General features: G+C 47.4%; 1 protein-coding gene across 3 annotated transcripts in view; it reads left to right on the top strand.

Moving 5' to 3' along the window:
* ECE2 (endothelin converting enzyme 2) overlaps positions 1 to 15748 on the top strand; it is a 47585-nt gene that overhangs the window by 1958 nt on the left and 29879 nt on the right. For all 3 annotated transcript variants that reach the window (XM_083612789.1, XM_083612790.1, XM_083612791.1), the window contains 2 exons: positions 8811 to 8897; positions 13498 to 13648. In XM_083612789.1, coding sequence (XP_083468915.1) covers positions 8811 to 8897; positions 13498 to 13648 — 238 coding nt within the window. The remainder of the gene's footprint in view (positions 1 to 8810; positions 8898 to 13497; positions 13649 to 15748) is intronic.

Genomic DNA, 15748 nt, shown 5'->3' with positions numbered 1-15748 from the left:
GTGTTCCTGTGTATGAATGGGGATGTGTGTAGAATCATAGAAATCATGGAAATTATCGAGTTGGAAGGGACCATGAAGGGAATCCAGTCCAACCCCCTGCAATGCAGGGGTCTTTTGCCCAATGTGGGGCTTGAACCCACGGCCCTGAGATTAAGAGTCTCACGTTTTACCAACTGAGCTATCCCTCTGTATGAGAGAGTGGATGGCCACACCCACTTTCCACTGGCCCCAACCACCACTGTCATGTGACTCCCAGAAGGCTAGCCACAAGGAAGTGCCCCACCCCACCCCTGTCCTAGAGTGTACAGTTGGCTCATGCAGTGGCCTGGCCTGCCCCTATGAGTCTTGCACGACACCCTATGCCAAGCGCTGCCAGTGTTCTGGAGCCCTTTAGCACATGTGCAAAAAGGTGAGACTGTCATGGGCACACACACACCCTGCAACCAGCACACGCCACACCCTTCTCTACTGCCACAACAGGATGTTTCCAAGCCCTGTTTCAGCTGTGGGGAGGGGATCCCTGTGGGCATGGGCAAGCCCTGCCCTATGCTGTCTTGCAGCTCCTCGCAGCAAAGGAAGGATGGCAGCCGCAGGAGACCTGCCATGTTTCTAGAGAAGCTTGTCTGCCGTGATTCGCCTTCTGGTGGGTGAGCTTTGAAGGAAGCACAAGCTCCCCTTGAAAGAACCCAGTTTGCTGAGGGTGGGGACGACAACTGCGAGAAAACAACTGTTCTGTTGGGCAAACACAACGGTCAAAAAGGGAAGATTGAGATCAGGTGTGGGAATTTGGAAGGAAAGCGAGTAGCTTAATTTTCATTGGCCTTTTACTGGTAAGGGAAGGAAGGAGTCGAAGAAATACAAACCACAGGAGAAGGGGCAAGAGGGAGAGATGCAGCCTTGTCGAGTGAGGGGGAGAATGGATCCTTCATTTCCCCGCCCCCAGGAGATGGGCATCCCTCAAGCTGGTAGAGTGGGTGGCAGGGTGGGAATGCCCATTTCCACTGGCAACATATTGGCGAGGCATATGCCGAGATGCCAACGGTTCACTGGAACCTTCCTTCGCCGACTCTTGTTTTCCTTTGCCTGCCAACTGTTCATCAGAAAACTGAGTGTGGCTCCTGATTCAGCAAGGTGTTTGTATATTTGCAAAGCCTTGCACACGGTGTTACGTGAAGGTGACACGTCCTTGGGCCTTGGCTCCTTGCCATTTGGATGCTGAGGACGCAAGGGTTGAAAATGTAATCTCTCTTTTTTCAAAAAAAAGAAAAACAAAAACAACAGCACTGGAATGGAAAGGTCATGGTTGTGAGGAGGAAAGCAAGTCATGTTTTCCATCTTCCGGCATCCCTGAGGCTGCAGCAGGCTTGGAAACCCAGAACTCTGCACATGGACGAGAGCTATGTCCGCATTTTGGTGCAGGGTTTCCCAAACTTGATGAATTTACTAACCTGCAATCGACCCCCAACCCAAATTCTTGGGGATGTGAATGAAATAAAGCTAAGAAATACCAAAATACAATCGGCATTTATCACTTGTCACCATCGCTAGGATGTAAAAACATGTAAAAACAAAACAAAAACAAGGAATACTATTGCTTTGTGGGATCATCTCATTAAGCACAGAGATTCTTCGTTGGCAAGGAAGGTGCATCAGTGGCTTCATTCCACTGATACTGATGGGCATCCAGTTCAATTTGTCTACACTGATTGGCAGCAGTTCTCCATAGTATTAGGAAGCGTTCTCTCTCATCTCTTCCTGGAGATGCTGTAAGTTGAACTTGGGACCTTCTGCATGGAAAGCAGATGTCTGCCACTGAGCTGTGACTCTTCCCCTTTATTTCGGAGGCTCATAGTTCCTCCTCCTCCTCCTTCTTGCACTATTCCTCTCCAATGCCCTTTTTGAACCCCTGGGGCTTCATTTACCCTCTGCAAGGCCCGTCAACCCCAGGGAAGAAATCTAACAAGGCCTGCCTTTGTCCACACTGCTGGAACTGACAGGTGCTGCCCTGCAAGCCTGACGTGGTATTTTGATACATGCCAGTGGCTCTTCCAGGGGCCAGGGCACAGAATTGCACACCACCAGCAACCTGAATAAATCAACGCCCAACTAGATTTGGGGACCAAACAGAATCGAGAAGAACTTGGTATTAAAAGAAACAGCAGATGGACTCCTGACCTGAGCAGCTTGAACCACCTAGCCGTGTGTGTTGCAGAACTTTGGGTTTACTGTAAGAGGTTTACTGTAGAAGGTTGTCACCTCTGTGATGAACAGTCATGAGCCACCTTAGCATTCAGTGCTTCTTTTGATTCCATCCCGCTGCATGACTCAGGCACAGACAAACTTGGCCCTCCTGATGTTTTTGGACTACAACTCCCATCATCCCTGACCACTGCTCCTGTTAGCTAGGGGTGATGGGAGTTGTAGTCCCAAAACATCTGGAGGGCTGACTTTGCCTATGCCTGGCATGACTGCTCTCTATAGCTGGTGGTATGCCGCTGTTCAGTTTTTATCCAAATTTGACTTTTAAGAATCTCCTTCCCTCAAAGAAGCCTACCCCACCCAACTGTTGCATTTTTCAACCCTAGTCGCTGGTTCTGGGTACTGGGTATGTTTCTGGATGTGGAGAAAGGCCAGTCCAGAGCAATGACTCTGAGGATCATCAGGTCCAACCCCCTGCGATGCAGGAATCTCAACTAAAGCAACCATGGCAAATGGCCATCCCTCCTCTGCTTAAGAACCTGCAATGAAAGAGAATCCAGCACTCTCAATACAGGCTTCCTCAACCTCGGCCCTCCAGCTGTTTTTTGCCTACAACTCCCATGATCCCTAGCTAGCAGGACCAGTGGTCAGGGATGATGGATATTGTAGTCTCAAAACATCTGGAGGGCCGAGGTTGAGGAAGCCTGGAATACAGAATAGCATCATGCCCCTTGAACCTGCTCTGGGAAACAGTGGGCTCTAATTGCTCTAAAAGAAATAAACGGCAGTGGCTGCAATGCCTTTTCTTAAACACAAAAGGGGGCAGTGTATCATTGCCCTCCATAGGGCACCTAGAATCATAGAATTATAGAGTTGGAAGGGACTCCGAGGGTCATCTAGTCCAACCCCCTGCAATGCTAGAATCTCAACTAAAAGCATCCCTGACAGATGGCCATCCAACCTCTGCTTAAAAACCTCCAAGGAAGGAGAGTCCACCACCTCCCAAGGTAGTCTGTTCCACTGCCGAATAGCTCTTGCCAGCAGAAAGTTCCTCCTGATGGTTAGTCGGATCTCCTTTCTTGTAAGTTGAATCCATGGGTTAGGGTCCTACCCTCCAGAGCAGGAGAAAACGAGCTTGCTCCATTTTCTATTTGACAACCCTAGAAATATTTGAAGATGGCTATCATATGTTCTCTCAGTCACCTGTTTCCCAGGCTAAACAATCCCAGCTGCCTCAACCGTTCCTCATAAGGCTTGGTTTCCAGATCCTTGATCTTTTTCTACTTTTTTTTTTTAGCCAAACCCCACTTGAAAAATGTGCCTCTCTCTTCCCTGGGGCAGACAGAATTCTAGCTTACAGTCTTGGGTGCTCTTGCCCTCCTTGCAAGAACCATTACATCCCTCCATGGGTCTCTGTTCTCATTGACTGCTGCATGCATAAATAGATGGTTCTCTGATGCTGGTCCTTTAGGGATGCCCAGGAATATTTGTTTCCCTACGAACCTCCTAGTTTTCTTACTATCTAGTCATGTTAATCTGTTGCAGCAAGATCAACAAAGAGTCTTAAAATGCTAATGAAATGTGTTATGGCAACAAGCTTCAAGTTTTTGTGTGGACAAGAGCCCACTTCAGCAGATACAGGAAGCATAATCCTCAAATATAAATACGTATTATACATGCATATTGTGGTGGCAGTGAATTGTAAGGAGTGAGATCAGAGGGAAGAGAAATGGAAGAAGTATTGATACTGGCAATTCAATTATAACTGGATTCAGAAGCAGCCAATGTGCTGGTATGGTGCCACACCCCTGTCCAAAACTGCCACTCACTGGTGCAGCACAGCAATGAAACCAGGGCTGTGCAACTGCTGTGCAATGTGGCATTCCTACTGGTGTGTGATGCATCCCATCCTCTTACACAGCAATGACACTACTGCAGCAGCCGCTCCTGGATAGAATGCATGCAAGACAAGCGCAGTGACCCTTTTACAACAGCAGCAGTAGGTGACAGAACCATCCCCTTGGCAGCAGTGCTGAGTTAATGAACATCTGTGCTGGGAAAGGAAACCGTTGTCTTGATTCAGACCCAAACAAATGGAGTTGAACATCTTGATGAATTGTAATTCAGCAGTTTCACACTGCAGCCTCCCTCTGAAATCCATTTGTTCGTATTATGGCCATCTTAAGATCAGTCTCTGAATGCCCTGGTTAAAAAGAAATGTCCCCCTACTGGTTTATGAATATTGCTACTTCAGACATCAGGTTTGTGCCCATTGATTTAAGTAAACTTCTGTAGAGAAGCAGGAAACACAGCAAGTTATGAATGCTTAAATTCGCTTGTGCCTGATATTTTTTGAGAATAACTGTGATACTAGATGAGCTACTATTTTGTCCTCAGTTATAGGGCCTGTGCCTGTTTTTTATGAAAACATGTCATTTGATACCTTGAGACCCACTTGTTGTTTTTCTTACTTTCGCCTGTCCTGTTTTCCTAGCCCTTATTATCTCTGGAGAGAGAACTGCAAATCCATGGGGCAGTGTCAGATGGCACCTTGGGAACTCCACCCTCCCAGCTCTTAAACCTCTCGTTGCTAGTCAATTTCTCCTATCTGCAAGATCTCAGATCATGTCAGCTCACATTTCACATTCTGAAAGGCTGAGGGCCCTATATAAAGCGTCCTTGGACCCTCCAAGTATCCCTATTTTCCAGGGACAGTCCCGGATTTACATAAGCCATCCCGGTTTCTGATTTGATCCCAGAATGTCCCACTTTTCCTTAGGACGTCCCTATTTTCATCGGAGAAATGTTGGAGGGTATGGAGTTATCTGACCCCCAAGCAAAGAAGATAAGTAACTATACAACTTTTAGGAGACATCTGAAGGCAGCCCTGTATAGGGAAGTTTTTAAATGTGTTACTGTGTTTTTATATATGTTGGAAGCTGTCCAGAGTGGCTGGAGCAACCCAATCAGAGGGGCGGGGTATAAATAATAAAATTATTCTTGTTATTATTATGGGATAGGACATCCCTATTTTCATCAGAGAAATGTTGGAGGATGTGCTATTTTGATACCCTTTTGCATCAAGCATAGACAAAGGGTGTCAAGAGGAGAACTTTGTGGTCTGTCTCCAAAGGGACTTGATGGCTTAGTTCCTTTAAAAGCAGGTTCAAGCAAGCTGCTTGTACCCCTTCCCTCCCGAGCTTTATTTTTCAGAGAATAATAGGAACTTTACAACCACCCAAGTCAGCCAGGTTAACAGCACAACCTTTCCTATGAGGCACAGGTGTCAGCTAAAAAGGTCATGTGGTTTGCAAGCAGAATCTGGGTCAGAGGAACAATCATGGCTACACTTAAGCTGACCCCTTCAACTCTGCCTAATGTTAGGGCCGGCCCTGGTCCTGCTTTCCCCTAAATGTGTTTGGGAGGGGGACAGGGCCTGTGAGCACACTTACGTCTCATTCTTCCCTCCCTCACTTAGGTGGTTGGGAGGATAAAAAGGGACAACTCCACGTCTACCAGCAAAAGCTTCTTCAGAAGAAGGATGAGATAAAAGTAGTTAATTAGAATGACAGCCATCCCTCCCTCCCAATATTAGTACAAATTAACACTAACATAAATTGTTAATCGTATTCATTAATATTAGTAAACCGGGGCGATTTTAAATCTCTCCTTCCCATGACTCATCACTGCCTGCATGTGGTTAACTGCTTGGGTGTGCGTGGACCGGGTGATTTTTCTGCATATTCCTCCTGATACCCGTGGAAAGCTAGTGCCAAGGAGTGACCTAAAATGTCCTCGACACTGAGGGCAGATTTCCTGCGCTGCCCCTCAGCTATGCCCTCTCAGGTCCCTTTCCCTTTCAAGCCACCTTTGCCTGTCTCCATCTCGGCTGGTTCCTTAGTGTGGCACCTTTCTGCTTTTATGGGAAGTTCCAGCATGGTGGGTTGAGGAGAGGTGCTGAGAGAGGAGGAGGAGGAGGAGGCCCCGGCAGCCGCGATGGTGTTGCTAGGGGACAGAGCCTTGGGTTGCCAAGGAATGGAGGATAAGCCTCTCTCTCGGAAGCAAGTGTGACACTTGTCAGGGAGACAAAAGAGCCAGCAAGACAGTCATGACAACCTGAGGAAGATAAAAGGGCTCTCAGCTTGTGAGGCCCTGCTGGGCTTCCCTCTTCACCAAACTGGCACCTAGGCGGGGGCTGACCTGTGCATTTGGCATGGACTGGGTGCAAACGACCCCTCTGGGCCAGCCACCATGCACAGCAGGGGGAAATGAAAACTCCCAGCACGCCTGAGGCCTTTAATTTACTGGAAAGGACCATCATCTTCAGAGATGAGAAATTACGTGTCTGTTTCAGCTGGGGTGCGAGGAATTCTGGGAGGTTCTGCAAGCGATGGACACCATGGAAGTAAAGAGGGTTGCCAACTGACCTGGGGTGTGGGGGGTGTGACGTTCTGCTCTTTTGAGAAGCAGCCCGAGATGCAGATACTAACGAAGGAAACTTTTAATGGCATAGAGATAGAAACAATAGAAGTTGGATGGGACCTCAAGGGTCATCTGGTCCGACCAGAGCTTTTTTCAGCCTGAATTCACTGAAACTCAGTTCTGGCACCTCTCAGGTGGGTGCCATTGCCGAGACCATATAACACCGGTCTTGAGAGACCTACATTGGCTCCCAGTATGTTTCCGAACACAATTCAAAGTGTTGGTGCTGACCTTTAAAGCCTCGGCCCAATATACCTGAAGGAGCTTCTCCACCTCCATTGTTCTGCCCGGACGCTGAGGTCCGGCTCCGAGGGCCTTCTGGCGGTTCCCTCGCTGCGAGAAGCCAAGTTACAGGGAACCAGGCAGAGGGCCTTCTCGGTAGTGGCACCCACCCTGTGGAACCCCCTCCCACCAGATGTCAAAGAGAAAAATAACTACCAAACTTTTAGAAGACATCTAAAGGCAGCCCCGTTTAGGGAAGCTTTTAATGTTTAATAGATTATTGTATTTTAGTGTTTTGTTGGAAGTCGCCCAGAATGGCTGGGGGGGACCCAGCCACATGGGCAGCGTATAAATAAATTATTATTATTATTATTATTATTATTATTATTATTATTATTATTATTATTATTAGAGAACAAGGGAGGTATTAACAGTGAATTCTTCTGGCACCTCTTTTTCTAGAAAAATAGCCCTGGGTCCAAGCCCGCCACCACTACCACCCGCAATGCAGGAATCTCAACGAAAGCACCCATGACAGATATCTGGCCATCCAACCTCAGCTTAGAAACCTCTGACATGATCACCTGCTAATTCCTGCAGTCATTAAATGCACAGTTTCAGGAGCAGATTCAAAAGTTGGCAATCGTAGAAGTGGAAGAGCAGCTGTGGAACTGCCTGCATGGCGCGACTTACTCAAACAGAAGGACCAAATTTAGCAACAGCAAATTCTGAGAATGCAGTGTGAGGAAGCATAGATTGATAAGTGTTGTTTTGGGTCATTTCTTTTGAATATAGAATTTGAATTTTCTTCCTACTTAATTTGAATAGTGACCCCCACCCCAAACAGCCCTGCTCTCTGCTACATGCCTGTCCTGAGCTGCCGTCAATGGTTGGCAAAGATTAGATACCTTTAAAAGCGCATGTGTTTTGTGTAAAGAAAATAACTTTGTCTATAACAGAGAGAGAAAATGAGTTGCCACTTTTAAAAAATAGAAGTTATATCCCTTTGACTGCTGCATGACCCAGCCACTGCCTCTTTCTCCATCATTGCATCTCCAAACTCAAAAACGCAGCATCTGTTGAATTTCTGCCTGTTACTTAAGAGTGTGAAACGTCTGTCAGGAGAAAATGTGGCAACCCTGCATTTCTAGAGTAGACAGACCTGTGCTGTTCTTACTGTTTTCCCACACAGCTGCATTTTCAGTTTTGGATTGTTCCTTGGCCAATGGATGGTCCGGGAATCACCATGTTTTTACATGAGTAGAATGTCCTTTTATTTCAAATGCATCTCTGGGTTATTTGTGGGGCATAGGAATTCATTCATATTTTTTTCAAAATATAGTCCGGCCCACCACATGGTCTGAGGGATGGTGGATCGGCCCACGGCTGAAAAAGGTTGCTGACCCCTGTTCTAGACCCATTAAGATTTGCATTCCTTCAGCTGAACAAAGTGGTTTCAAAACAGAATAGCTGAGTGCGAAAGGAGATATCCCGTGGACAAAGGCACTCAGAGCTCAGCTGCACTTCAAGATGTGCCATGCATTTCATCACGGGAAATTAAGTTACAATCCAGTATGCAAAAGCTTGTTTTAACGAACACCGGGCGGGGGGAGGGACGACAAAAATGAATCTCAAGTCCAGAATTTAATGCCAAGCAAGTGTCGTAGAGGCTTGGTTATCTGCACTTCTGAGTTCCCTTAACAGAAAACCCCGTAATTAAACTACAACTCCCAGGGTTCCTTTGATGAAGACTGAACTATGAATGGCATCGTGTTGGCAGTACCAACAGAGCCTTAATGGAATTGATGCTGCCTGCGAGCAATTTTTCCAGCAATTAGCGTTTCTCTCTCTCTCTCTCTCTCTCTCTCTCTCTCTCTCTCTCTCTCTCTCATGGTTTCCCTCTTCAGATGGCGGAGTATAAGCGAGCTATGTTTCAGGACGACGAAGCAGCAGACACGGCCGGAGATGGAAGCATCTCTCCTGACAGCGTGGAGGTAGGGTAGACCGGGCCTTTCCCAGGTGGTTGAGCAATCTGTGCAAGGTTCTTGGAGAGCATTCCTGCATTGTCCCAGAGGACTTGCCCCTGCTGCCGCCTGGCAGCACAATTACTATATTAAATTAATAATAAAGGCATTGTCTCTGCTGCCTACGTAATTACCGTACCAAAGCCAGTTGCCGAGCCTGAACCGGGGGGGGGGGTAGGAGATAGATGAGCAAAAAGGCTATTTCTAAAGGGAAGGGAAGCTCTTTCGAAAGAGCTTGCATAAAGGACACAGGCAGCAGCTTTGCCAAAACCTTTCATTGCCCTCCAGAGTCACCGATATTACCAGTGATTTATGATTATGCCTTTAATCCTCAAGAGAAGCCAGGGAGATTTGTCTTATGGGGCAAATTTAATAGTCTCAGCTACAATGATCTTATTTTGGATGATATGGTTGCTTATGTATGAAATAATTAAAAACCAGATGGGCGCGATAAACTGCATTTAAGGTACAGGTAACCTCAGAGCAGGCGTGGGAGGGAGGGAGGAAGACAGATAGACTTTTTTTTAAAAGACAACTGTAAAAACTACTGGGAGGAAATAGCGTGAACATTTTAAAATGCCATTCCTAAACACATTTGCTAGCTCTGTTGAAATCAGTGGGGCTTACCTCTGAGTAAACCTGCACAGGATTGTGTAGTAGATCTTTGTTGGCATCCAGAAAAGGTAGCACCATGCATACTGAAATTGCCTCATGGTGCCTAGAAAAGCTGTTCCCTTTGAAATATAGAAGAAATTGTGGTGGAAATATAATTTATCTTTAAGCTAATCATCATCATCATCATTATTTTTAAAAAGATTATGTATGGAGGTAAAGTTTATGTGTTAAGGTTTTTATTAAAGCTTTTCATAATACGGCAAGGTATAGAAAACAAGAGACAAAGGCAAAAACAGGTACAAAAGGGAAAAAAGGAAAGGAAAAGAAGCAAGAAAAAGAAATGAAAGAGAGAAGAAAAGGAAAAGAAGTGAAAGGGAAAGGGAAAAGAAGCAATAAAGAAAGGCAAAAGGGACTGCTGTTTTTCCATCTGCCTGTTACGTAAATAAAAGTTATTTAAGAGGTTTATGACAGGCTTTTGCCATATTAAACTTCAGTGGTCAGGAGCTGTCTACCTCTGATTATGGGGTGCTGGGGGCAGTTCACAGGGGACTCTTGCCTCCCGCATGACCGGCCTGTGAAGTTCCCACGGTTCTGGCCCAGCTTTCCACAACCTGGTGCTCTCTATAGGTTTTTTGGACTCCATCTCCCATCAGCCTCAGGGAGAATGTGCAATGCTCAGGGTTGACCATCATCCAGCAACATCCAAAGGGCACCAAATTGGTGGCAGCTGGTCTGGTCACTATTAGAGCCAGACTAATCTTTTGGGATGTTCCATTAAAGGCAGTTCTTACATTCTTATTCCTCCCCTTTTTATTTACACGTTCCAGGACTAAATCCTGGAATTTGAAACAAGGACTGTGCCTGAGTCCTAAGGCAGCGGTTCCCAAACCATTTCCCCATGGATCACTTGAAAATCGCGGAATGTCTTGACAAACCACTTAATAGTTTTTTTTGCTTGTTGTAGCAATTGCAGTGCACTATGCCTGATGTTGTTTGGTTTTCAATTGTATGTTTAGCGCTTCTTTATTTCTTTGTATTTTGTCGTATTGCAATTTGAATTCAAACAGTAGTCCCAAGACAATACAGGCTAGGCGCTAAAAGAAGCAGTACAAATGCAATTAAAAATCTATGTGATTATTTAATGCAACGGAAATGTGCCATTTCCTGGTTTCAGCAACAAATTCACAGACGTGCTGCAGACCACTTGAAGGAACCTCATGAAGCATTGGTGGTCCACAGACCACAGCTTTTGAGAACCCCTGCCTTAAGCCTTGTCTACAGGAGTTTTTTCTCTCTCTTTCAGAGGTTTTATGTGCATTCATTTAATGCACCTGATACTCAAAAGGTACATTGCTTCTGTTCACACCGGCATCGTATGTGTGGGTTGCTCACAGAGGAAAAGGATCTAGGAGTCTTGGTTGACCACAAACTTGGCATGAGCCAACAGTGTGACGCGGCAGCTAAAAAAGCCAATGCAATTCTGGGCTGCATCAATAGGAGTATAGCATCTAGATCAAGGGAAGTAATAGTGCCACTGTATTCTGCTCTGGTCAGACCTCACCTGGAGTACTGTGTCCAGTTCTGGGCACCACAGTTCAAGAAGGACACTGACAAACTGGAACGTGTCCAGAGGAGGGCAACCAAAATGGTCAAAGGCCTGGAAACGATGCCTTATGAGGAACGGCTAAGGGAGCTGGGCATGTTTAGCCTGGAGAAGAGGAGGTTAAGGGGTGATATGATAGCCATGTTCAAATATATAAAAGGATGTCACATAGAGGAGGGAGAAAGGTTGTTTTCTGCTGCTCCAGAGAAGCGGACACGGAGCAATGGTTCCAAACTACAAGAAAGAAGATTCCACCTAAACATTAGGAAGAACTTCCTGACAGTAAGAGCTGTTTGACAGTGGAATTTGCTGCCAAGGAGTGTGGTGGAGTCTCCTTCTTTGGAGGTCTTTAAGCAGAGGCTTGACAACCATATGTCAGGAGTGCTCTGATGGTGTTTCCTGCTTGGCAGGGGGTTGGACTCGATGGCCCTTGTGGTCTCTTCCAACTCTATGATTCTAGGAAGGAGATGGTTGGTCTGGTTCAGACATCACCAACATACCCCTCCAACGAAAGGGTGTATGTGCACTGCTTTGAACCCCAGCAATGCAGCAGTGGCCTTCTCGGTGGCCGCTCCCAGACTTTGGCACTCCCTCCCTGGAGATACCAGGCAGGCTCCCTCCTTGCTGTCCTTTTGCCAGCAGGCGGAGACTTCCTTGTTCCAACAGGCTGTTGGGAACTGACTCTCTTTATTGAAAGGGCTGGTGCTGCACTGTTTTTATTGGAATCATTTGTAAGTTTTAAATGGGTTGTGAGTTTTTTTGGTATGCATATAGTTTTGATTCTATCCATGTTCCATTGTTTTTTAATGATTGTTTTTAATGGTTCTTGTTTTTATCTGTAAGCTGCCTTGCGTCCTATGAGGGGAAAAGGCTGGGTATGGAATGATGATGATAGGGCAGGGGGATCTATTATTCAATACATTTATTCAGACCTCTCTGCCAGTATTTCTTCTTCCTCTTCTTCTCTCCCTCTCTCCCCCTCTCTCATTTCAAAAGGCAGCGTTGATCCTGCAACCCACCGTAGGTTCACAATCCACCAAATGAAGATTAGCTCTTTAGCTGTGAATGCCGAGGACTGAACCTGGGAACTTTTAACATGCCTGCCCTGCCACTGAGCTATGTCCCCTCCAGAAAAAGGGATGGCAGACAACTTGCCCCTTTCCTGGAGAGGCCTTAGCCCATGGGTGCTCCGTGTGAATGCCAGGGTGGTCTGCTGGTGAGAAAGGCTGGTGTTGTCAGGTATGTCACTGCCCCCTGGCAGTGATGGGCCACCAACACGCAGGACCTGGGAAACTTCCTTATATTGAGTCAGACCACTGATCCATCTAGCTCAGCATTGTCTACACTGACTGGCAGTGGCTCTCCAGGGTTTTAGGCAGGAATCTTAGAATTGTAGAGTTGGAAGGGTCCTCCAGGGGCCATCTAGTCCAACCCCCTGCAATGCAGGAGTCAGCTAAAGCAGTCCTGACAGATGGCCATCCAACCTCTGCTTAAAAACCTTCAAGGAAGGAGAGTCCACCACATCCCAAGGGAGTCCATTTCACTGTTGAACAGCTCTTACAGTTCTTCCTGATATTTAGTCAGAATCTCTTTTCTTGTAACTTTTGGTTCGAGTCCTGCCCTCCAGAGCAGAAGAAAGCAAGCTTGTTCCCTCTTCCATTTGACAGCCCTTGAGATATTTGAAGATGGCTATCATACCTCCTCTTTTCCAGGCTCTACATACCAGCTCCTTCAAGTGCTCCTCATAAGGCTCATAAACCTCATAAGGTTTCCAGACTCTTGATCATATTGGTTGCCCTCCTCTGCACACCTTCCAGCTTTCAATATCCTTCTTAAATTGTGGTGCCCAGAATTGGAGACAGTATCACAGGTGTGCTCTGACCAAGGCAGAATAGAGTGGGACTATGACTTCCCTTGATCTGGACACCATACTTCTGTCGATGCAGCCCAGAAGACCATTAGCTTCTTTGCTGCTGCATCACACCGTTGACTCTCCCAGTCCTCGCTGGAGACACCAGGGATTGAACCAGAGACCTTCTGCTTGCAAAACAGAGGCTCTACCACTGAGCTGGGGCCCTTTCCCCTAGCAGAGCAGTCCAGGGATGCATGTCAGCAGTTCCAGCCCTTGAGATCAGAGGTCTTCAAGCAGAGGCAGGGCAGAGGGATGTTTTCCTGTGCTGAGCAGAGACTTGGGCTTCCAAGGCCCCTTCCAACCCTGATGCAATGCTCTGTCTGAGGCTTTGCTGTCTGCGGAGACAGTTCACTTCTCCAGCTGATTTTAATAACCCATCCCACCTCTCCTTGCCCTTTTCTTCTTTTCACTTCCTGGTTCCATTTTTGCTTCCTTTCCAGGTGGGCTTCAGGAAAAGCGATGGCCCCCTGCTGAGTCGCCTGGGCTCCCGAACCCAACTCAAGCTGGTGCTCTGTGCCGTCTCTCTCTTCGTGGTGCTGCTGCTGCTGCTGCTGAGTTCGGTCATTGCCATGGGCATCCAGTACAGTAAAGGTAGGTGAGGTGGTCTCAGGAACTGGGCAGAGGATGAAGGGTGGAGACCGTCTCCCCAGCCTGACTCGACCAGAGAAGAAGAAGACAGTTCAGAATTACAACAGAGGTTTGAGGGAGATCACAGCTCAGAGGAAGATGAGGTGGAAAATTGGGAGATAATGGGAGTGGAGGAAGAGGCAGAGCTGGAGCAGCTGGCTGACAGAACCCGGCAGGCCTTAAAAGTAGGAGAGCAATGGGCCCTCAGCACCACCTGTAAAGAGATGATGAATGAGGAAGTGGGAGAGGAGGGGATGGGATATTTACTCAAGACAAGAGGCTACATTCCAAAGCCTCTCTCTGTAAATACAGTCATACCTTGGGTTACAGATGCTTCGGGTTGCACGATTTTGGGTTGTGCACCACGCCGAACCCAGAAGGACCAGAATGGTTACTTCCAGGTTTCGGGGCTTGCGCAAAGCGCGATTTAGTACTTCTGTGCATGCGCAGAATTGCCGAATCATGACCCGCGCATGCTCAGACGTGCGGGTCGCGGGTTGCAAACATGCCTCCCACACAGATCATGTTCGCAACCTGAGCATCCACTGTATTGAATAAAAGCAGATGGTGAGGACTTTCCCTTGTCTTATCCGTTCCTGGCAACCTGCCGTGGGGGTTGGTTCCTCTGCCGCCTGACAGTTGGTGTGGCCACAGTGAACTTGAGCATCCTCCACAAGCCGCATATCGCCCTCCACCCCATTTGGACCTGCAACAATTACCGTATTTTGCGCCCCATAGGACGCACCGGCCCATAGGACGCACCTAGTTTTTTTGGGGGGGGGGGAAATAAAGAAAAAAAATTTATTCCCCCCCCCCCCAGGTGCGGGGCTGGAAGAACCAGGTCGGGGAACAGCGGGAAGACGCGCTCCGCCTCCCTGCTGTCCCCCGAGCTTGTGGGGCTGGCGATGGGGAGAAGTGCGCTGAGCATGGGACTGGAGGCAGCTCTGCGCAGCCATCGGGAGCCAGGCGGGACTTCGTGCCCCGCTCCCGATGGCCGCGCAGAGCTGCGCTGAGCCCGGGACTGCAGGCGGCTCTGCGCAGCCATCGGGAGCCGGTCTCCCGAGGGTTGCACAGAGCTTCCTGAAGCCTGGAGAGCGAAAGCCTGCATTCGCCCCATAGGATGCACACACATTTCCTCTTCATTTTTGGAGGGGAAAAAGTGCGTCCTATAGGGCGAAAAATACGGTAAACATCCTGGGTCTGCTGGGAAGCAAAATGGCAAGGGGCAGATACAGAAACTGAGTGCATGGGAGGGAGAGCTGCAAGATTATTCCTTTAAGCCAGGGGATTTTGAACCACCTACGTTCAGGGATTCTTTTGGACATTAACCTTTCCTCTGAGGAATCTGCGCAGCTGCTTCCTGCTGCAGGAAAAACACTGTCCGCTTTGTTCAGGGTCACGGGTCAGACCTGTCCGTACTATTAATATTTATTTATTTGCAAGTCTTTAAGCCTCTTTGAAACTAAGAGTTACTGGCTCTGTGTATAATAACAAAAATAAGATAGGAAAGATCACAACTCAGTAAACTAAAGGCAATAAAAGCATTTCTACTATTGAAAGTGTCTTTAGTTGCCATCTACATGCTTGTCTCATTTCAGTTGGTAACTGATTCCAGAGGGCTTGGAGCTGCAATGCTAAAAAGCCAATTTCTAGTGCATAATAGTTATTGATACAGCATGATTAGCGTGCGCAGCACTTCCAAGAGGACGGATTCCTGCCCTGAGGAGCTTACAATCTAAAATTCAGCACAGGGAAACAACAGCAAATGGGGAGGGAATGGAGTCAGGAGCAATTTATGACTGCTTCATTTGTTCATGCTTAGGCTGAGTTGCTGTTGCCTGAGCTAACCAAGCGACCACCGTGAAGTGGCTGTAAATTGTAGGGGGAAATTGGCAAAGGCGGTCTTTGGAGCAGGGCTGGCTATAACCTTTTCACCACTGGGCCACACCTTTTGGTATCTGTGGCATCATTTATGGTGGCACGTTTTTGCCTGGGCCAAAATAGAGCTGAGCCACCCGTGGTAAATTATCGCTGCCCCCTTGCCGTTGTGCCCTGGGAATCCTC

This window comes from Podarcis filfolensis, assembly GCF_964270895.1.
Source record: "Podarcis filfolensis genome assembly, chromosome: 5".
In the NCBI taxonomy this organism is placed as follows: domain Eukaryota; kingdom Metazoa; phylum Chordata; class Lepidosauria; order Squamata; family Lacertidae; genus Podarcis; species Podarcis filfolensis.
This window is presented reverse-complemented; position numbering and strand designations above follow the sequence as displayed.